This window comes from Numida meleagris, chromosome 1 (assembly GCF_002078875.1).
Source record: "Numida meleagris isolate 19003 breed g44 Domestic line chromosome 1, NumMel1.0, whole genome shotgun sequence".
Lineage (NCBI taxonomy): Eukaryota > Metazoa > Chordata > Aves > Galliformes > Numididae > Numida > Numida meleagris.
The window spans coordinates 100,822,160-100,846,258 of record NC_034409.1 but is presented as its reverse complement, the minus strand read 5'-3'; the positions used below and the strand labels follow the sequence as shown (position 1 = coordinate 100,846,258).

General features: G+C 43.1%; 1 protein-coding gene across 1 annotated transcript in view; it reads left to right on the top strand.

Annotated features, from left to right (window-relative positions):
• The window catches only part of CYYR1 (cysteine and tyrosine rich 1), a 58,119-nt gene extending 41,392 nt beyond the window's left edge, over nucleotides 1-16,727 (top strand). The window contains exons 3-4 of the mRNA XM_021403772.1: nucleotides 11,722-11,879; nucleotides 14,448-16,727. Coding sequence (XP_021259447.1) covers nucleotides 11,722-11,879; nucleotides 14,448-14,581 — 292 coding nt within the window. The 3' untranslated portion in view covers nucleotides 14,582-16,727. The remainder of the gene's footprint in view (nucleotides 1-11,721; nucleotides 11,880-14,447) is intronic.

The following is a 24,099-nucleotide window of genomic DNA, read 5'->3' as shown; positions in this document are numbered from 1 at the left end:
AACAAAAATGGTGGAACTAGAGTTTAAAGTACAGTTTTGGTCAAATCCAAGATCTTGCCAGTGAAAGAGAGTAGTTGGTAGCCTTATCAAGTATTCAAGCCATCGGGTGCTAAAATAACACTCTCAGCACTGTTGGACAGTACTTGTTTCAGAGGGAGGTAATTTGTGATGAAAAAATGCTTCCCTGCAAAGAAATGTTCTGGGTGATTTGAGGTCCCATGCAGTTTTTGAACATATAAGGATACATCCTACAATGCCTGAGATCCTACAAAGGCCTGTGATCCCTCCTGAGGGAGAATGACGAGCTCCCCAAAAATGGGCTGAATGAGCAGGGAGCATTTCAGGGATGGTGATATTTGTAATGCTCTTCCAGTTCAGCTGGCACAAAAAAGAGTTGCAATTAGCTTTGTAATACCTGATCTGCGGCCATTTGTTTGGTAGCTTCTCCATCTGCACACTGTGGTCTTCATTGCCCTGAAAGCTCACATCTGGATTTTGCTGTCCCTCTTGGGAGCTGATGGTGCAGTTCCCTGCAGTGATTCACCAAGTGTGTACTTAGGGACTACATTGCATCTAGGCAGAAATCTTTCAATATTAAAATATGCCTTACTTAGCAATTTACATGAACTACTAGATTTTTTTCTAGGTTACTTTTGTCTTCAGAACTGACCACGAAGAAGGAAAAAAATGTTTCAGTTGGCCTCAACTTTTCCATAATTGAGAAGATCTTGAGTCAGCAGCGTGCGCTTTTTTATGAAGCATGGACTGAATGCCAGATACCAAGTTTGAGGTTTTCCCTCTTGTACAGTATTTTGAGATAGAATACATGAAGCATAGCTTGTGTGGGAGCCCCAGAAGGGAACCTGGAAACCTCAGGGTCACAGCCTAGAAGAGGCACATTTACATAATGCAAACAGGTTTCTCATTAGCAAACCAAATAATAACCCTCTCTCAGAGTTATATTTTGCCTCTCAAAGACAACCCTATCCTGAAAAGGATTTAGCTGGCAAGGAAAAAAAGTGCAGTTACCTCAGTTGACTCAGTCAGTGAGTTTGGGCAAGAGACACATGGCCATCTGAGTTTGTTACAAATTTGTGCTGCCACTGGGAATGGGGAAGGCTTTTCCAGCACAGCCCTCCTAAACCACACAATCCTGCTCTGCTGTGCCAGCATGAGCATTTCTGGGAAAGCCTGAATGGTGCCATGGCCAGGAATCAGATCCCAGCTCTCAGCTGCTGAGGAAAGTCATCCTGATGCCTGTCTTCTTTCACCCCTCTACCCAAGAGAAACACGGAGGAGAGCACTACTCATTTTGTTGTTATTGTTTTTTTCCGACAACCAGTTTATCTCCTTTCCTTACTTTCAGAGGACAGCAGAGGACGGTTAGTTCATGATGCTGTGGCTTGTGCCTCAGTGCTCAGGGATAGCAGCTAGGTCACACATGCAGGCCTGTTAAGAAAGAGAAAGCCTTATGTGCCCTGGGTGACTTCTCACTTATTCCTCCAACCAACTGGTTAGCCCTGTGCAGGTTGTTCCCTGGCAGATCACTGGCTGCCTCCAGCGTTTGATACAGGCTTGAAGCATGGAGCAAGTATGCTAAAAATTGCTGAGTTATCAACCTTTCTGGCAACTGCGTAAAAAAAAAAAAAAAACAGTGTAAAACTAGGCATGTCTGACTGTTACATGCTCAGAGATTTCAGGATCTGTCAGGCATGATGGCTGGAGATGTGGAATCTTGGTATGTCTTGGATTGGAAGGGAGCTCAAAGCCCACCCAGCCCCATCCCACTGCTGTGGGCAGGGCTGCTCCCCACCCACTCAGGCTGCCCAGGGCCCCATCCAACCTGGCCTTGTTCATCTCCAGAGATGGGGCACCACAGCTTCTCTGGGCAGCCTGTGCCAGCACCTCACCACCCTCAAGTAATGAACTGCATCTTAACATCTAACTTAAATCTCCCTTCTTTCAGTAAATTGGGCTCTTAGTGCAAAAGCTTCCCAGGAGGGGAACTGCAGGATTCTCCTGAACTGAGCTTATGGAGTTTGCAAAGTCAAGCATTTGCAGAAGCTGGTATAAATTATTTGCAGAAAGTTTGTTAGGAATTACCAGAAAGATAATATTCCTGGGTTTCTCTGAAGTGTTTCTACCCGGTAAACAAAAGTGAGTTGTCGCTGGGTTTGCTAACTTTGTGATCTTCTTGGAAACCCACCACATCATCCTGACATAGTGCACTTTGACTCTCAGAGGGCTGCAAGTTGGGCAGTGATTTCAGCCTCTCCCATTGTTGTTGATTCAGAAAGTGTTTGAAAGGCAGGCTCGGACAGCAATGCAAACTGCAGGCATAAAGAGAATAAAAATGCCTGAAGTAAGGAGAGGTGCTTTAGGTGCAGTTGTGCCATGATTTTCTATTTAAGACAACACTGGGCTGGACCTTGAATTCGTGAGCACAATGAGGAACATTTTGAAAAGTGGAAATTGCATTATGGCTTCTGCTTCCTTTCCAGGAAAACATATGAAGCACATTACAGAGTGAGGGAAGGTCATGACTGCAGGGAACAGGAGAGGATGTCTGAACAGAGAAAGGCAGAACAAGAGGAAGGCAAGGGGAGATGAGGGTGGAAAATCATAACTGGAAACTTTGACAGCATCTTAATTAGAATTCCTTCAGATAAGTTAAAAAAAAATCCTGCTTCTTCCACCCTCCAGTTCTTCTGTATTTCTGACTTTTTAAAAATTTCATTTTAATTTCATTGTGCATTTTTATATATATTTTTTAATGTTATGAAAATTTTGAACTGTCAGCCAGACTGACTCAGAGTTTCAAAACCAGTCTGATGAAAATGCTGGACAGTCTGAGACTGATCAAAATGCGTTTGCGTAACCACAATCAGTTAATAACACTACTGTGTGTTAAGTAACGTGGTTGCTATGTGGCAGCGTGCACCTCCCAGCTGTGTTTCATGCATCAATCCCTCTATTACATTGTTTCTGGGGGAGCCCTGCTCCAGGCCCTGACTCTTAAGATGGAGGGAAACAATTTGATCCCTGCCTTCCACCTTATGAGCAGGGCGGGTGTCAGTCTCATGGGACACAGGCAGAGGAAGCAGTTCAGAACAGTGAGAAGGGTGCTACTGCCAGCTTCCTCTGCTCTCCCGTTACTTTAGCAGCTACACTGGGCTGTACGCACCTTTACAGCATCACTTATTTGAGGCACTTTGCAGCCCTCCTGGTCAAGCAGCACCTCCAGCAAAAAAGCCTATAGTTTCGCATAAAGGAAGTAGGCATAAAACATCTACATATTTCTCACAAGGCAAATTGTCCAAAGAGTTTCTGCAAGGGTAGCCCAAACCTTACAGAACAAGCTGTAATTACAGGCCTTTTGTTTTGCAGTTTATATGACTTTTTCTGTCGTTTTGCAGGGGCACCAGTTACACTTCATTGGCTCTGCAGCTTTTTAACAAGCTGTGGAAGGTACCCTATTGCTCATGCATTGGTAATACTAAAAGACAGAAAGTGCTAGCCTTTAACCCTTTGCAAGATTACGTAGCTTAACAATATGGAGCAGTCTCAAATGGTGACCTGTCATCAGTACCTGGAAGGAAGGAGGTCAGGATGTTTACCCACTACCTTTTCATTGTTCCCCTATGACTCAGGATATTTTGCTGCTTGAGTTAGTAATCTCATGAAAATAATAAGGCAGAGAGAGATGGGCACGGAGGAAAAAATTTTGAAGGAATTAAACATTAATAGCACACCTTAGATCCAAATGAATAGGAACAAAAGAAGGGGATATCACCCAAACACAGTTTGTACCCAGATTTAATAGACAAGATTTGTTTACGAATACAATCAATCACTGTCTTCCTTAATGTTGTAAAACTTGCCTTTAAAGGAAGTTCCGGTAGGAATTTTGTCTATGTACGGTTTGCAAAGCTAAGCTTCAAAGGCAAGCTAGATGATTTGAGCTGCTACTCTGCAAACTAATTATTTAATTTAAAACAGGAGGCAGCATCCAGCTGACTGTTTCACTGGTTTCTAAATTAGATGATTTTTCAGTCTGTTTCTTGGTTTCTTCCTCCTGTGGCAGTAGAACTGTGGTGAGAAGGTCTGCAGGCTCAGCCATAGATACCTGGACTGATAGCTATATCATAGCTTCATGGAAATCATAGAATCATAGAATGGCTTGAATTGGAAGGGACATCATAGATGATCTAGTTCCAATCCCCATGCTGTGTGCAGAGATGCCAACCACTATATCAGGCTGCCCAGGAACCCATCAACCCTGGCCTTGAACACCTCCAGGGATGGGCACCCACAGCTTCTCTGGGCTCCCTGTGCCAGGGCCTCATCTCCCTCTGAGTGAAGAATTTCTTCCTAACATCAAACCTAAACCTCCTTGCTTTCAGCTTAAATCCATTCCCCCTTATTCTCTATCTATCTGCTTAAAAAGTCATTCCCCTTCCTGTATGTAAGCTCCTTTCAAGTATTTGAAGATTGCATTGAGGTCTCCCTGGAGCCTACTTTTCTCTAAGATGAACAATCCCAACTCCCTCAACCTTTCTTCATAGGGGAGGTGCTCCAGCCCTCTGATCATCTTTATGGCCCTCCCCGGGACCCACTCCAACAGCTCCACTTATTCTTCTGCTGGGGGCCCCAGGCCTGGATGCAGTACTCCAGATGAAGCCTCACAAGGGCAGAGGGGGACAATCCCCTCCCTCTCCCTGCTGGCCACCCCTCTTTTTTTGCAGCCCAGGGTACCACTGGCCTTCTGGGCTGCAAGCACACACCAGTGGCTCATGTCCAGCTTTTTATCCATCAGGACCCCCAAGTCCTTCTCAACAGGGCTGCTCTCAATGAGTTCTTCTCTCTGTCTGTACTCCTATCTAGGATTACCCCAACCCAAGTGCAGCGCCTTGAATTAGGCCTTACTGAACCTCATGAGGTTCTCATGGGCCCGCTTTTGAAGACTGTCCAGGTCTCTCCGGATGGCATCTCTTCCTTCTGTTGTATTGACTACACCACTCAGCATCATCAACAAACATAGATGCTTAGAACGTTCTGAGTTAGAAGAGACCCACAAGGATCATTGAGTCCAACTCCTGGCTCCACACATGACCGCCCAAAATCAAACCCTATGTCTGAGAGTGTTGTCCAAACACTTCTTCAACTCTGGCTCTTGGGGCCACACCCACTGCCCTGGGCAGCCTGTTCCATGCCCACAGCCCTCTGAGAACGTTTGCCTACACCCATCCTGGCCCTCCCCTGGTGCAGCTCCATGCCATTCCCTTGGACCCTGTTGCTGTCTGTCTGCTCCCTGGGAGGAGCTGCAGCCGCCATGAGGCCTCCCCTCAGCTACTCTGCTCTGGGCTGAACAAACCAAGAGGTCTCAGCCACTCCACACACATCTCCCCTCCAGACCCTTCACCATCTTCATAGCCCTCCTTTGGACGCTTTTTAATAGTTGTATGTCCTTATATTGAGGCACCCAAAACTGCACGTAGTGCTCACGGTGAGGTCACACCAGTGCAGAGCAGTGGGGCAGTCCCTTCAACCAGATTGCAGTGTTGTAAGCTGCAGTAAACTGGTTTTATCCATTAAATATGACTACAGTTACTACTAGATTTTGACTTCCAGCAGCCCAATGCAAAATCCACAGAATATTTGTAATTCATTTTTAGCTGAGGGGCTCTTGAGGTACCCTGGACATAAAGCCAAACTGCCCTTGACAGCAAAGCCACTTGGAGGAGCACTCACTACATGGTTTTGCACTTATTAGAAGAACAGAGCAATTGTGAAGATGGGAAAAAAGCCCAGAGCAGGTCTGCTTGCTCCAGTGCACTCAGGAGAAAACTGCATGTGAGACTGCTGCACTTCTGCTGTCAGAGTAAACTGAGGTTTGCCAACCAAATTAAATAAATATCACCCCCCCTCCCCCCCGCAAGTAACATCAAGTCTGATTAAGAGTTCAAAGAGTACATTTTTCAAAATGCTGATCACTGGATCAAAAGATCAAAGATCATAAATTTCTTCATATTTTATTTTATCCCAGAGAATGATTTTAAAAAATCCCTTATGTGCTTCTTTTTGAATGCTTGAAAGGGAAAAAAAGGATAAAGAGTATATATTAGTCTTAGCTGTAGCATTCTAAAAGGTATTACTTGCATTATTATTCTTATTATTCTAGAGATGCAGTGCCAGCAAATCATAGAGGTTTGTCAAGAAATTAATTGGAGGACTAAAAACGTATTGGAAATTAGGAAAGATGATGAGATGGAAGAGATCGGCTGACCAAAGTGAAGACTGAAAATGGCACATCATTCTTGCAGTCAAAGGGAAATGAAATACAGTGAAAGCAAAGTGGGAATACTGATTTCCTCATGTTTCTGCTAACATAAGCTATTACAGAATGAAAACACTTTTATGCCAGTAGAAACGCATCTTTGGTGCAGAGCTCTACCTCTTCTGCAGTGATTATTTCTAAATTGACAGAATGCTATGAAATGAGCTGGATTTTTGAAAATCTAGTGGCATAAGTTCTCCTGTTCTAGGTTAACCTGTGTCCTCCAGCAGAAGACACACATCCAAGCCTCATAGCAGGAAACCCAGGGCCTATGAACATTATCTGATGCGTACTTGGAAAAACAGCCCTAACTCTCACATGAAACAATAGACTCCAAGCTAATGTTACCTCTCAGAAATGAGACTTGGAATTATGGTAAACAGTTCCATAAAATCTCAGCTCCCAACCGTATGACAGCCTAAAAGCCCAGATCTAATATCGTTGGTTATCTAGAAAAAAAATAGAGAACAAACCAGAAAATTTAGTATGCCTTTGTGTAGTACATGCATCTGCTGCATCCTAAATACTGCATGCAGTTCTCAAAAGCCAACAGAACAGGATGAGAAGTGCAAGCACGGGTGACCAGAATGATCAGATTCACCATACACAAAGCAACCAGGATAGGGCTCCTGCAGGATGGGAGGGAGCTGGCTGCCGGGTGTGATGCTAAAGGTCTGTCAAATCATGGGCAGTGCAGAAAGGGATCCAGTTAAAACACAAACAGATGTGTCTGGGTTAGAGAGCTGCTTGAGCTGCAAAACATTAGGGGAGGCTGAGAGAAACACAGGCTTTTGCACTTTTCTTTCAGTCTTCTGTAGGCATCTTTTTGGCTACTTGCTCCTATTCCGTTTTCCAGCTTAAGAAAGCCTTTAAAGGTCTGCCATGGAGGGAGGGGCTGAAGGAAACAGAAATCAAGAGAAAACACCTGCTTGTGAAGGACAACACAGGCACATGCGCAACGAGAAGACAAAGAGATAGGGATGGTGAGCACTGCATCAGACAGCACCCAGTCCCAGGGAGGCACCCATGGGTACTGTCTGGCAAGGATGCTGGTAGATGCACAAAGTGAAACCTGCCTCCCATCATCATCATTGGAGGACATTATGGTCTGTGGGCTTTCTGAAAAAGGTGATGGAAAGGTTTTTCCTCATCTTCGAAGTTTTGTACTAATAAGCCAGACTTCTAGGCAAAGTTTAATGCTCCAGGCAATACCACATGTAAAGTCAGGGCAGAATCCAAGAAGGAAAAACTACAGCAGTATAAGGATGACAACAAACTAAGGAGTCCATGCCTTATAGCAGTGCAGGCTGTGAAGACTTGGCTCCCAGATTTTGATCATACATTTAAAAATTGATGCCCGTGCTTCCTTTCAGAAGCACTAACCTGTTGAGCTGCAAGTTTTTTAGGCCCAAAGATCCATGGGCCCCAGAGTGGAGATGACCATGGTTGCAGTGTTTATCTGAGCAGATTTGTCATCCACTTTGCTTGCCTACATCCCAAATCTCCAGCTTTCTGAAGGGGAAAATGGTACCATGTGAATTTCATTCCTGCTTGGTAAGACCTGAAGGAACAGGGCTGCTCTTCAGTATCTCTCGTGTTCTCTAGTCATCTCAACCCTAGCATTCACAGGTTGGAGCAGCAGCTGGTGTTGCCCTGTTAGCTGTGTAAAACACCTGGATCACCAGGCCCAGCAAGCAATGGCATGTCTGTCCCTGGGCACCATGGCCATGCCCTCTGCTTGGCTCCAGCCCTCCCGTAGCTCTGATTCCCTGCACAGGGCTCTCTCTGACCAGCAGCATTAAGCCATAAATGAGATTTATGTTCTTTCCAGTGGGATGTTGCTGGAAACACTCCCAAAGCTGTTTCTTTGTATGTGATTTTTACCCTGACAATTTCTCCTGACAATTCCACACTTAAAAGTTATTTTCCCCCTCTCCCTCTTTACTTTCCTGTGCATTGTTCTTCTCTGGCACTTTCTCTCTTCCCATGTTTTTGTTTCTGTAAATGACTTTGCACAATGTTTTCCTTCAAATTGTTCCATTTCAAGGTTTTCCCTCTATTTCAAACTTCCTAGTTGCTATGTGACTCTGCTGTGTGGTTTCTAGGTCTTCTTTTGCTCTACAGTGTCCTTTATCTCTTAGGCAGGTTACCTTGAAAAGCTTTGTGGTGGAGATAAAATGGAAAATATCATCACAGGGCTTTACCAGAGCTGTTGTGCCGCAGATCCCTGCGTCAGGGCATGCATGTGGCTCAATCACTGCCAGTACTCCCGTGCCAGAGCGCATCTCCCCATGTCATCCCCACTAAAGCCCCTTAAAGTGGAACACTCAGTCGCTGTAGCAGTTCAACCTGTGTGACTCTGGCTCTGATCTGGATCCCACCAAAGCCAGCAAATGCCTCTCTGCTGATGCTCAGTCAGGCTGCAGCCAGATTTAAAAAGTGACCTACATCTCCTTCTCTGTATCTCAGGCTCTCTTTGCGTAACTGCCCATGGATGGTCTAAATTTACCACTGCGGTGTGAAAACATGAATGCAGGAGCAGCAGTAGGCCTGGCTATTTAAACCACTTTCTGTCCTGGTTTCAGAGCCGCAAACAAGACTTGCACTTACCAGCTTTGTCAACAGAGATGAGCAGATGAATGTTTTGTTTAGTGACCATTTTTGGTTCCACTTCGTAGCTGTACCAGCAGGAGCCACGCTAGAGACCAGCACAAGAATCCGCTAGCTGATACTCCTTGATTTGCTTACTGAGCTCTCTAGCCTGGCAGAAGTTATGTTTGGACTGTGAGGCCTTTTCAGGCTTGGAAGCTTTGCGGATGGATTTTAGGCATATATACGTAGGAGCCAAACCTAGCTCGTTCTGAATCTCAGATGCAGGCAGACACAGATGGGCTGTTTGCAGCTGTGTCCTCCCCTGCCCATGCCTCTGTGCAGAGTCAGAACAGGGCCGGTCAGTCTGCACCGCCCAAGGATGACCAGGGGAACCTGCAGGGCTGCAAGGAAGGCCTCAGGTCTCTCTTCTGTCACCCAAAGCAAGCTGACAAGTGGATAAGTATCTGTGTAACTTCCTGGGAACAATGAAAACTCTTCTTGAAGATAGTATCCAACGTTCTGCTGTCTTTTTTCCGTTCCTTACGAACACTCTTATTTCTCATGTAGGGTGTCATTGAATCTGTGCTTGAGTTAGTGGAGTGACACTGCTCTGGAGCAATAACAGTTCATGCATAAGGGGGAAGGGGGCTTTGAATGCGAGTTGGGGTGGCTGGTGGGCACTGGTGCATGAAGTGTGTTTTCTGTGGTGCTAGTGCAAACCATGGCTTGGGACAGGTAACCAAATGGCATCCATGCAACTTTGCCTCTGGAAACAGCTGAGAAACTATTTGAATGGTACTGGAAATTGACTTTATTAAGGCAGAATTTTTAATGTATCCCTTGGAAAGTAACTGTATTATATATTAGCTATATGTGTGTGCAATTTTGTGTGTTACCCACATCTGTCAGCCTTTTGGCTGGAACTTACATTTTCCTCAGTGTGCAGCCAATCAGGAGCACAGAAAATTGTTGTGATTTCTGGAAGATTGGCCTGGCAGGGCCTACCTGGGTTGCCAGTATGCTGCACAGGTCCTGAGGCCAGTGGTAAGTGGTAGCTGCTTCTGTTTCTTCCTCCTGGGAGAGGAGTGGTTTAGGTGTAAGAACATTCCTTGTCACCACGATGCTGCTGGTGAAGGTGATAGTGAAGTGAAAGTGGAGATGTCTGTAAGAAGTTATTCATACTGGTGAATACCAAAGTACTTGGTCACAGCCATGCTCCAAAATGGCTTTTAAGCTACTGGTTTTGTGGCCAAGTGCTTGCTGCCATGATTTTGCATTTCGTAAGTTCAACCTTTATGTGTTCTGCAAAATACTAACAGGCTTACTGTACCTGCACATCCTTCATTTATTTCTACATAGCAGCAGAGAGCGATTTAGTTCCCTGGTAGTGTATTTTAGTAAGATAGCAAATTGTGTTTGCTTGTGCTGTACAACTCTGTATTTGTACTGCAAATCTCATCCAAGTTCCTGAATAGTTGGCACCTAAAAACAAACTCTTAAATTCATACTTGGATTCCTAAATAAAAGGATGTTTCAATCCTGATTTTTCAAATATTGAGTGTACCCTGACTCTTGCTGACTATGTGGAAGCTAATAGGCTATCAACATGTTGGAAGCCAGGCCTGCTGCTTACTGTTGGTGTGGGGAAGCTAAACTGTGTTTAGACTCCTTTCATTATTTATCTTTGCGGTATTGCAGTGCCATTTTTATTTTCTGCACTACAATAATTCCTAGTGGAGCTTATTCCTCTTGACCAAACTGTCAATTTGAGTTGAATAAAATGCCCAGTGAAAAAGTTTCCGGCAAGGCTGCTACCTGAAATCTTTGCTTGAAGAAGCCATTCACAGAGTAAGAACATTTCTGGCAGGTCACTGCTTTGTTTCATAAAAGGACAGGCTATAAATACTGCCATTCACATATCGTTTCACTTCCTCTGCCTAACAACAAACTCCAGCGAACTGTATGTTCATGAGAAAGGCTCATTTTGCCCTCAGTATTATTGGGAGCACCTCAATGTCTCTTAGTGAGGCTTTTCTCCCGTGTCTCAGTGTGATGAGGCTTCCTGTCCTTTCTCTGTATGATTTCAAGGAAAGTCTGATTCATTACTTCAGGGGCTGAGCTAAATTCCTTCCCTTGGACCATTTTAAAAGAAATAATTTAAGCCTCAAATACTTGTGGTGGCTGCAGCAGCAGATGTGCAAAAGGATGGGCACTTGCTTTGCTTTTTGGTACTCACCCTCAAGAAGAGCAGGCTCTCCTTAATCACTGGGCTCAGAAGCAGAGCAGAAGGACTTTTTGACCCAAGATAAAATAAAGACAAAAACATTCTTGTGGAAGCACAGCATGGAGGCGCTTTGGGATGCTTCTGGAATATATTACTGGGAGTAGTTTGCACTTTCTCTTAAAAAGAAAATCATACCAATGCCTTTAGGATAAAGAAGTCTTGTGTGATGAGGAGAAAGGGAGGAAGTTATTCTTGGTAATATTGAAATGTTTAAATGCAGAAGGTCCTGGAATGAGAAGATTTCACATACAATAAGTAAGTCAGGAGAGTGATCTGGCACAATTACAAAGGTGTCTTCAAAACAGTCTCTCCTTTTGGTCTCTGAAATCTTTCATTTCTTCTATTCAGATATCCTCATGGATCAAAATTTGTAGCATTTGCAATAATCACTGTGCACTTTTTTTTTTTTTTCTTTTTTGCTCAAATGGAGGCCACTCCTGAGGAAAGAATTCTGTTTTTTAAACATTATTTGGCTGAGACTTACTGCGTATTTCCATTCCCCTTGCAGAGGCACGGCAATAGCTGGAATTGTTTTTGGCATCGTCTTCATAATGGGAGTGATCGCCGGGATTGCCATCTGCATCTGCATGTGCATGAAGAACAACCGTGGCACTCGAGTGGGGGTCATCCGGACAACACACATCAACACCATCAGCACCTACCCAGGTAAGGAGGCCGGGTGCCACTGGGGCCTGAGCTCCTGATGAGGTGTAGCTGTGGGTAGCCCTGGCCTCACAGTGTATGGGGATGTGGGTGCAGGAATGGACTCTTCCTGATCTGCGGGGAACAGCATGGCTCCCTGCTGAAGAATCGCAAGACAGCTCGGTGTGCACAGAGTTCATTAGGGCAGTGGCTAATGAGGTCTGGCCAGATGCTGCATCAGCACAGCTGTATGGCAGCAGCATGCTCAAGCCCCGCTCAGAGCAGCACTGTGTTGCACAGGGCAGGCTTTCTCAACGTGCCAGAGGCTCTCTGGTGAGGAATTAATCGATTTTCTTCCTTGTTCTGAACTTGGAGCAAGCAGCAGAGATGGCTGTTGTGCTTGGTGAAGGATAGCAGGGGTCTGACAGTGCATGTCATCTCAAGCTTAGTACCAGATGTGCTCAGCACAGGCGAGTCAGTGGATTACAATTTTGATATAATAGTTTTTTCACATGCAGGGCAGCACCAGGGGAGGCACAGGGCCAGGATCTGAGGCACCCCAAAGGACAGTAGGGGCCCCTTATACATCTGTTCCAGTGTAGCTGTGCCCTTGGTGAATGGGAGCTGGTACATCTGGCAGTTTCTGAGCTAGCTCTGTGCAGAGCTGCTCTCTGCGCCACACCTCTTAGCTCCCTGCTTGCAAGATGTTGGGTACAGGAGCACCAAAGGCAGTTCTCCATCAAGCTACGAGGGTTACTTTTCTGGGACCCCCACCATGTCAGTATGACTACGTTGTTGAAGAGCAAGGCTGATCCTGGGAGCAGCATCAGTGTTTATGCAATGCAGCTATGTCTCTGCTTTGGTGACATGATTAATTACAAATCCAGGAGCAACTGCCTAGGGATAACAGAGTTCACTGTAATAAAAGGCAATGGTTTTTCACAGATGAAGTCCCCTCCTCCCACTCTTAGAGATCCCTCGCTTTTATATTCCCTTCAGTTGCAAAGGTTGCTGCAAACCCCAGGTGCATTAAGTATACTTAAAAGCAAGCTATGCAATATTTAATATGTCTTCCTTTATCACATCCACTGCTCTTAGTGTCTCTTCTTTCCTTCATCCTCTTACTTTTCCGTTAAACTAAAACCAGCTGTTATCATCCTTATCATGGCAACATTGTTTTGCATAGAGAGATGAGTAATGAAATAAAACTGCAATATTCCCTACCACGAATTGCTGAAAAGCCACTTTAGAATCTAGCAGTCACCACAAGCTGTAAAAAACGACAGCAAAATGAAGGCTCTGGGGCTGTAGCCTTTTCCTCCCCAAGTCTGCTCCTGCTATGACTCACCCCCATCTCTCCATCTCCAGGCAGTTTGACTCTGCATTCCCCCTGTTCCTCAGAGCAGTTCTTCATCTCAGCAGCAGCACTTTTTGGAGGATGGGTCAAACTCCAAAATGGTATCTGTGTTCCCCATTGTCATGAACACTTCTGTAGTAATGACTAAACTGGCTTTTCTGTAAGGTTTGTGTCCGGTATTTCCCCATGCCATTGCCAGTTTTGAACAAGAACAGCAAATGAGGAGATGCTTTTCCTTTGGCCTCAGCCACAGTGGCAGACAGGTTTTCAGAGAGCAGGGAGTGCTTTTCCTGCCACACTGGGTCTTGAGTCTCTTCTCCCCATCACAAACATCTTAGGTTTCTGTTTTCATTCTGTTAAAGTGATATTTTGATTCCAATCTGCTGGAAATGAAGGGGCTCCATGGTGACATGAGCTGAGAAAGGGCAGACTCAAGCTGAAAACACATACACTACTGTAATGGGGTTTTTATATGGGGCCTTCAGTTCCTACCACACTGTAATTTCACAGCACTTGTCTTTTTGATCACTGAATTAATCCTCCTCTAAGGTTAGTAGAAGTAATTGAAGAAAAGGTTTTCAGCTATTTCCAAGTATTTTTGTGGGTTTTTTCCTGAATGAGTGATCAAGTTTACAAACACAGGGCTCTCTTCAGAAGTTTCCTTCAGGGAGAACAAAAAGAAAGCTCTGTTATTCCTCAGCCTAAAACCTGGGAGCATCCTAGAAAGATCTCCACATTTGCCCCAGAAGCTGTGATGTTGCTGTGCTGCAAGGAGCTTTCTGCCCTGTTTGGCATGGCATGTCACACATCTCCTGGGCATCCAAAGGATGTGTCAGAGATCAGTGAAGGCCCTGGCTACATCATTATTTGTAGGCAACATAAATCTGTGTTGCTGATGAAGAGGGTGAGAGGGAAAAGATCTGATGAAAACCCAATCTTTCTCCTCTGAAAAACTATTTTTCTGCCACATCATCCTGGTATCATTTGCCATATGGCCACTCAAACACTGTTAACAGCACATGTCTGTGGTCACAAGGATAAGCAGTGAAAAAGGGCAATGAAAAAGGACTTGCACTGACATAAAGTGAAACTATAGTGACTATAGCCTGAAGAAGGTAAATATCTTGTCAGTAGACTTTACATCTGTTCTATGGAAGTCTGAATGTCAACTAGAAAATGCATGAATATGACAAGTACTGTTTTTTAACTATTTCTTCTTCCTTTTCCCATTTTAGTGACTCCACCACCATACAGTTATGAACATGAAATGGAGTACCCTGTTGATCTACCTCCACCTTATACTCCAACTCCACAGACTTCAATACAGTATCCCCCACCCCCTCCTTACCCTGGTTATTCAGGGAAATAATGACATGGCTTCACCCTGATGTTAACTGGCTGTTGAAACAGCCAGCACCGTTGGAACAAATATTTTTGGCTCAGGGACAAGTAGGATGGGTTCTGCATCAGTATATCTGGTCAGACATCAAAATAACCAAGGAGGTTTCCTGTGGCTCAGGACAAAGAAGAATACTGTCCATTCTGGACCATCACAATTCATGGTTAAGCAGTGTGTGACAAAAGAAACAGTTCCTATAAGTCAGTGCCTGATGAGTAGCTCTTAGCATGGGTGCTTAGCCTTAGCTGCAACCTCTTAGAGCGGATGGGTACTGGGGTATTCCTGTTTAAGAACATGCACGTGGTTCAGATGGTTGGTTCAACAAGGTCTATTTCAAATTGCACAGAAGACAGTTGCTGTGACTTATTCTGCAGGAAAATTCCAGCTGTCGTCTTCAAACATGTTACACCTTTCTGTGAAACAAGGGAAATAAGAAAGAACAAGGAAGACTGAAGCTTCAGTGTCTACTTTGGGATGCTAATACATGATGATCAGCTGTCTGTATTGATCTGATAAGTGCTGATGGAGTTATTCAGCAATGAAAAACTGATGGATGTTATTTTTGGCCAAGTACAGGTTGTTTTAAGTGCCTACTTTTAAGAAAATTGAGACTAGCTTATTTCCTAAAATGTAAACATAAAGAGCATTTTTATATGTGAATTACACTAATTTATAGCTGATGAACTTTTAGCTGGACTTAAATACTCTGCACATTGGACAAGGCTACAGTGCCTTTTAAAATCAAATTATATGTTGATTTTTAAAATAGAATATTAATTCAGGAATACTTGCAAGTGGAAGAAGAAAAATGATTATTAAAGCATCATAGGTTTGTCTTTCAATTGGATTGCATGAAGATATTTAAAAAAAAAAAAAACATACTGTTTTCCAGTAATAATGATGTCTAGTCTAACCAAAGATATGAGAAGACTGACTGTGAACATCAGATTACTTTTGAATATTGTCTTGGGCATTCTAAAACTTTAATTCACCAAACAGTACATTTTTTTGCATTTGTCATGCATGTTGTTCAAAATTATTTAATCTCCACTACAAAAAGTACAGACTTTGATGGCTTAAGGTATTCCGTATGCTTACTGGGCTAACTGTCGTTCAGCAGCAGCTATTTCACAATAGAGTATCCAGTTACCGAAAGCATCATCCTTCAGTGATAAGACTTGCACTGTGTTCAGTTCAGTATGCAAACCACAAAGGCACTGGTTCTTTTCAAGATATTTAGAACTCTCTTAGTTTGAGTTGGGTAGCCTTTTAACTCTGAGCAAAAAAGCTATTCAGTAACTTTCTTGCTTCCAAGACCTAAGTGACTATTCTTGCTCAGATTTTGTAATTGTATTTATTTGTCCTTTCCATGCTGACTAACCTTACCCTCTTGAAAATCACACTAGAAACTAGAATTGCTCAGGAAGCCTGAGCTGTGTCACAGAAATTGGTTGATGGGGGTTCCTTGGAGCTTTCTCCAAGGAAGGACGATTACATTCTCATTTCTGTTTTGCTGTTCAGAGGTAACAAATCCTGAACTAGGTTATCTTCACAATTGCTTCTTCTCTGGGCTTCGTCCTGTGACATCTCTGCTGCTAACATGACCTCTCCTAAGATACAGATGTTCCTCAGCTGAAATCCTCCTGTGAAGTGCAACTTTCTGTGCACTGGGTTTTGGCACTCCCTACTCAGAACCATCTGTTGGGGTGCTGAGTGTGCCTTCCAACCTTCCCATCTGGGCTGTTGGTCAGTGTGAAGAATAGAAGATGCGTGTTTTTTTTCTGCGGGAAATCCTGTTTCTACCACAGTAGAAACACATTGTTCTACACTACTACCTCAGCGCCAGATGGTATTTCTGTGCCGAAAAGTTACCTGTGGATAACAAGTATTGTCATTTCCCCCATATGTGTATTTCATTTCTTTGAACAGAGCATGTGGACACACCAATCAAAGAGCAGTTTGTATGTGATGAATCCAGTCTCCTAAAAAGTACAGAGAAAGAAAACTATCATAAATCTCCCCTTAGAGGAAGGATTTCTCCAGCTGTGACATTTGTCAGGACAAGTTACAAAGCAGATTTCTTGAATAAAATGGTGTTTCTGAATAACAACTAAAAGCCTTTGGTCACAGAGTCCTCTGTTTTTCAGTTTTGAGGTTGTATATTGCCTTTGATGATGCCGCATAAAGGTCATGGTGTCCTAAGTATCTAGAATGTATACATTCCCCCCCTTATTCCAGGGGAAAATTATGGAAATGACTATTTGAGAATTTCATAGTGATTGAGAGCTGTTTGTTTGATATGAAAATGCTAGTGAGGATGTTGATTTTAGTATGCTAGTATGTTCAGTAGATCGATATATATTGGGCAATACCAAGCAACAATCTTACTTCTCAATGGACATCACGTCTTGTCCTTGCTAAGAGCATAAAACATACAGATGGCACCCTTCAAATCAGGTAAAACTACTGCCTCTTACAATAGCCTCTTTTGAAAAACAAATGATTGCACTGAAAATAAGTAAGTAAACAGAGAGTTTGAAAGATTCATGGAAGTGAAGGAGGAGAACATAAACATAACCTGCATAAACAAACTGAAGCCCTTGCTAATACTGAAGTTGAATTCTGTTGAAAAAGTTGAAGTGTTGTTATACCTTAGGTGTTACATTCTTTGTGTGGAAACGTAATTTATTCAACACCGCACATTCAAAGTGCCTGCAGTTCAGATATTGCTGGCCAGTAGTTATTTATTCTGTTTCACATGAACAGCTTGAAGGTGAGTAGGTTCATACAAAGCGTTTTTATCCAGTCTTATAGATTTATTTCAGTCTCATGCCCTACATCAGATTGTAAAGTAAGAAAAAATGCAAAAATATATCCTTTGGCTGAAAGAGAACAAATGATCTTTTGCTTTTCTTGCTTGGCAGTGGATGGTATCACTAATTTGGTCAGTGAATATAGCAGTGCCTTGGGCAATTCATATACTTAGACTGTGTGCTACTGATTTGCTTGTGGTCTCAGGTTGCTCTGCCTTTGGCTCATGGTTTCTAGGCTGAATTGGAAAGACTGAGAGGGAAGGTTACTGTGGCAGGGGCACAGGACTTGGTCCCATGAATCTTCTGGGTTTCATAGCCTAGCAAGTTAGATGATAGCCTGGTTGCATGATTGCTGTTATGGACTGGAAGCAGCAGGAACTGCAAGTGCTTGCAAGAGCACATATGCTTGCATATGTTCTGATGCCAGTCTTCTCTTGCAGGAAAAAAATTCTGTGTAGCATCTTATTTAAACCTGTATCGAGGATATTTCAAGCCATGATTCATTTCACAAACTTAATTTTAATCTGGCATTTCTCTAAGTTTCTCTCCCCCAGAATAAGCTACTTCCAAGCCAGTCTCTCTGACAGTCTGCTGTTTCTAGGTTATATACCAAGTAGCAGGAGAAATGTATTTAAGAGTTAATGACCCATTTGGGAGACTTTACAAATTAGGTAATAATCAGTTGGAGGAGTGACAAGGCCAAGGCAAAGCCAAGGGAAGTTAATGTGCAAGGCTGCCATTAACCAAATGATACACTCCAGTGAAAGGATTGTTAATGAAATTGTAAGCCTTTTTTAATTAATGAAAAACGTAAGGATTTATATTTTCAGTGCTGCTAACTTTGAAAGACGTAGTTTCACCGATGTACAAGACCAGATTTTCAGTAGTGCCACAATGAAAAAATTAGATTGCTCCACTTGAATCAGTATCAGCAGTATTCTTGGTACTGTAAAAATACATTCTTTCAATTTAAGACCAATGTTCTCAAGACCCTTTGTCAGTGTAATGAAATAGTTCATGTAGTACTGACAGCTGTCTATTATTGTAGTTAATGTTCTCTGTTTCTGTGTTCATTTTCATTCTGGAAGCTCCCCAAATGCTTTAGTAACTAGGAAAATAATTATTTAAATCACCTTAGAATAAAAAACAAGTATTTCTCAGCACACAGAACACCTTATGGTAGAGTTCAAGTAAACAGTGTAAAGATAGTGAATATATTTCTTCAGTTTCACTAAAATGGCAGTGGTTGGAAAATACACCTTGAGAAAATAATGGCCAGGACCTTTTATCAAGTGGTCCCTATTGTTACTTTCTTATGGGAACACCCAGCCTACTGGCTGTTCTTACATTGCAGCAGCCTCTGAGGTCCAAAAAGCCATGCTCCAGTCCAAGTGTGAATTATCGTACATCCACTTTAAAAACACCTCTCCCACTCCACCATGACTTTGATATGTAGTCAAACTAGATGAACAAATGAAAGACTAAGGAAAGGAGTGGTGATGGTCCCTAATATTCCAAAAGGAAGCAGGACAGGGAAAAACAAAATGATCAAGACATTTTAACTTTGTGTGACCAGTGGAGGATCATTATTGCTGTGGACAGCCACTATCGCTGTAGGAAGACTGAGAAGTATGAGTAAGAATCGTGCTAAAGAACTGATATGCAACCAGGAGGGAAGCCTGAAGATCCCAGGAAGCTCAGATTCGGGGATAATGTAGCTCAAGGGGCTGGAGTTGGTACCTAGAGCAATCATGTTGGTCTGTGTAGTTTGTTGTGATGACTAGTTGGTCAATATTTGCACAGCACTGGAAAGGAAAAATATTAATTTTTGTTACTCTGTGTGTGATTAGTATTTTGCATCCTTAGTGGAAGTTAGGAAAGAGCAGCCTTTGGATACTATTGCTATCACAACAATGACTAAGAATGAACTAAAGTCAACAAAAACAAAAGGAAAGCCAAAGGCTGAGGTGTTTCTGAACAAAGTGCTTTTTTGCTAGCCTGGAACATGGAATTAGTTCCTAAGGGAGGCAAGCTGAACTGCCACATGCACAGAAAGCTGATGTGAAGCAGGTCACACACAAAGAAGTGAGACTGAAACAGGAGCTGAGTAATGCTTCAGTCTTTACCTGCTCACTTGCAGGAAATGTCTCAATGTGTGAGGACTCAAGGCAGTATTTGTTTCTTGCATAAATGCCAGATTGGCCATTCTAGCCCATAAGTTTCACCACACGTTTAAAATATGTTCATCTTCAGGAACATGGGCAAAGCCAGTTTGGATATTAGGAATAATTTATTCTCCGAAAGAGTGGTAAGGCAGTGGCACAGGCTGCCCAGGGAGGGGGTGGAGTCACCGTCTCTGGAGGTGTTCAAGAAACGTTTAGGTGTTGTGCTGAGGGACATGGTTTAGTGGGAAAATATTGTTGGCGGGTAGATGGTTGGACTGGGTGATCTTTGAGGTCTTTTCCAACCTTGGTGATACTACAGTTCTATGATTCTGCGATTCTAAATTTCTCTCAGTAAATGCCGTATTGTGTTGACAGAAAATCCTGTTACAGAGGTCAATCTGGACATTGGCATTGCCTTTCACTAGTTTATCCAAATTGCCCCATCTTTTTCTATTACAGCATTATTACCAGTGGCTCACCTCACTGTCCTCGTTTCACACACTCCCTCAGGATCCCTCTGGGCTGTGTCCTTATTTTCCTGCCTCTTGTCAAAGAGCCTTTCTGAGGAATGCTGATCATAGGAAGATGTTTGCAGGCAGCCCCTTCACCTGCCCCCACTGCGTTACCACTTTTCAGGAGCTGTGTGGGAGGATCAGGCTCTGCAGGAGTAATCTGTACCCAGGTTTAAGCATCACCTCCTCCACAGGGAGGAATATCAGCTGTTCACCAGCTATCCTGAGATCACCCTGAGCCCGAGCTGTAGTGATCAACCTACACTCTCTGGATTTTCCGCAAATCCAAATATGAACAGTAGGTTTAGGGAGAGTAAATGGAAATGGAAAAAGAAGTCATGCCCACATCTGCCCCCAGGTTTATCTCAGCCTTTTGGTCTGTGTATTTCCAGCTATTCAGTTGACAGGATGTTCCTGATTTCTGAATGGGGGTCTACTCCCTTCCCTGTACAGCTGCCTTTAACAGAAGAGGAGGGTATATTTCAGCAATCCACACTGCTCTGAAACACAAGCATAACCTGGTTCTGTGCTGTGATCTGGGCATCTCTGGCCCTCTGTTTTGCATCTGGATTTCTGTGAACAACCACTCAATCAGGAAGTTTTCGTTTTTGTTCCTGTAGTTCTTGAAATATAATACACTTCTGGGCTTAATTTTTAGATATCTAACATCCCTGGATTGTATACAAGTTCTGACTTGGTGACTATGCTGTGCTTAATTGCACAAAATGTTAATCTGTGGCTGGGAATCCAGTCAACCTACATAACGGGATTCAAAATTGTAATGTATATTTCATTATTCTCTTTGAATAACAACTACAGATTATATGGATTGTACAACAGGATATACAGAACGTATGCGTGAAATGAATGTGTATACTTGTGACTGGTCTTGTTTAAGACAGACTGGTAGCAGTGAGCCACTTTGTTTTGATAATGAGCTCGGGATGGTTGACTACCTGCCAAGCCATGAAGGGATACCTGCCGTTTATTGGCAGCTAAGAGACGAGGTTGCTTCTATAGCTGCTACCTCATGTACCAGGAATTTATGAAATCATCCGAGGCTGCCCTTGTCAATTATCATCATCATTAGTTCTGTGTTTAAAAAAACAAGGCAAGGTTCTTGTGGGCATTCATCAAAGAAGTGCTGTGGTTCTGCAGTCTCCACTAATGTGCCTCAGCCACGATCTAATCAGGTAAATTATTGAGATTTAGAAATGAAAATAGATGCATATGAACTGCTTTACTATTCCGCATTTGGTGGTACTCTTCATCTGTGGTGAATGGTGGGGGATCAAGGATCTGACTGAGGATTAGAAAATCAGCAGATGTATTTGTGCATCAAGTGATGAATTGATGGATAAATGATCCCAGCTGAGTGATAAATTTTGGGTTCCTTACTAACAAATTGTGAACCTGTGTTTAAGATAGCTACCACTGTCCTAGTTAAGCTATTGCTGTAAATCTGTCTTCATAATCTACAAGAGAATATGGAGGGGCATTAATAGTCCCCATCACATCTGAGAGACTGGTAGAGTAGAACAAAGTTAGCACTCGCTGTTACCATACCATATAATCAAAACAGAGCAGTTCAGTGAGTCCTGGGAGGTGTGGTGGTTTCCCCATGATGGGCAGCTCAGCTCCGCCATACTGCTTTCTCACCCCATATCCTCAAAAGGACAGGGAGGAAATGCAATGAAAAAAGGCTCATGGATTGAGATAAGGAGTCCACTCTCCCAGAGCACACCCAGCATCGTGTCCCTGTTGGAGCAGTTGGAGCTGCTCTGCTCTGACATGGCGCAGCGCTGGGCTCTGCTCACAGAGGCTCACCCCACTACCAAAGCCTTGCCATGTTATCCCAGTGAAGGAGGGCTCCCCTACCTCAACCATGAGTCCTCATTCCCTAGCATAAAGTAGCTGCTCCCAGGTTCTGCAGTGGTTGGTGAGAGGCACATGCAGGGTGACAAAAGGAAAGGGGCAAAAGCCAATAGTTATTTTCATTAAAAAAATCTTATAATTAAAATCTGTGTTTACTTTTGGTGTTTATTGGCTGTTTATAATTTCTGGTCAGCTTTAGTGAGTGAAATTGAGGATGAGCTGTGACTAGTGATGTGGTGCAAAGAGGGGATAGTGTATGTCTCAAGGATCAAAAAGCTGTGGAAATGTAAGATAAACAATAACCCTGGGAAGAGTCACAGCACAAACACATAGGCTTAATGATGCTTGTCTTTGAAGCCAAGAGGGAGCATCCTAACCTTCCTGTCCCTTACATATGTCATATTTATTTTAAAAAGATCAGGAGCCCAACATATTTTCTTTATCCAGGTGAGTGCAAAAGAACTTGCTTTCCAAGCCTGATCTACTCATGGGTAAGCTTAGACAGTGATTTTTTTGATCACAGTAAGGATAATAAGTGGAATTATTTCAGAACTTAGGTCTTGGCTTGCAGGAAGTGAGGCAAAACAAAGCATCCCACTAGCTGGAGCTCAAGATTCACTGAAGTTTTAAAGCACTTTCCCATCAGTGTGTGACAGACTTATTTTGATCCTGATAGTCAAGGCATCTGATCAGAGTTTTCATAAATGAAATAGGACAACAGTCATCCATTCTGTCTGCAACAGGAGAATAATTCTGTTGGTCTAGACAAAGTGTCTGGCTTCCCTGTGCCCTGTTCACCACGACCCTCACATGCAGCTTGCATGCATGATGAAGATGGATTAAGCAAAGTGGGATCTATGTCCAGAAATACACTTATTCATTTTATATCAATTTGATGAGCTGGTATTTTTGATCCTTGCAGTGCAAAAGGGCAATTAAGACTTTGCCATTTGCTTCTTCCGCGCCTGAAGAGTAAAAACGTGGAGTTGACCTCTGACAGTGGCTCTGCCTGTCCTTGCCCTCCTGCAGAGCCCAGCAACATCATGGAGAGAGGTAGGGGATGCTGCTCTGAGCTTCCCCAGAAAGTAATGCTCTGCATGCAGTCATGGGAGCTGTTAAACTATTGCATGACAGCTCTGCAGTTTCTAGATTGTGAACTTTTGAGAAGTAGTATAGCTTCTTTTGTATAAGGCTTCTTATACTTGTGTGCCTGCAGGAGCACAATTTGTTCCAATTTCTAGCTTCTGAAGTAAAGTTCTCCTTCCTACCCAAATGACACAGTGCTGTGATGGGCCAGTTCTGGTGGATCTAAGGGCAAACAAAGCAATAAACTTACCCTGGATTCCACCTGAAGATTTCCTCACTTCAGGTAATTAGCTTCATCTGAACACTTCCTCACTTGAAGCTAATAGTTCCAGTGCACCCTGGATACAAGAGCTGGAAAATGACATCAAAAGATTTCTGTTAAGGAAAATTTCTTATGCTGAGTAGAGGGAGTGATTTTGATGCTCCTTCTTTGAATCTGCTTAACGCAATCTGTAATTTAGAAATATTTCAGTCGTCCTGGTTCTGAAAAGGGGATCAAACAACAGAAGGTAAGGGAGGTTTTCAAGTACAGATAAATCTTTGTGTTCTTAATATCTTGGAGGTCAGCGTTGAAAAGTAAGGAGCTGTAGATAAAGATCTTCAGCAATTTTCAGTCTTCTCTTGCCTTCTTGTGTATATTTCCCAAGTGGCTGTCAAGTGTTATTTCTTCCTGGTGTTGTCAGCTTCTATTGCCTGGCACATGATATATATTTTAATTGACAGCCAGTAGCAGCCATTCCAGTCATAGTGAGAAGGGTATTTTGCAGCTAGTGTGGATGGTAGTTGTTACTCGAGGATGTGCCAGTTACTTATAGGAAGCATGAATAACCAATACTGAACGTAACTCTTTTTCACAGTCCCTACTTAACAGAGACAATATAAGCACAAAATAGCTTTTCTTCTATTGTTTCCTTTATGTAGGATTTGCTGTTCTCTGTGTAATTCAGGAAGAAAACATCTAGTTAGGGTCTGAGTGAATAGTTGAACTTAGAAATGTAATCAAGCATGACAAAATATTCATTTTTGCCTGTGGAAGA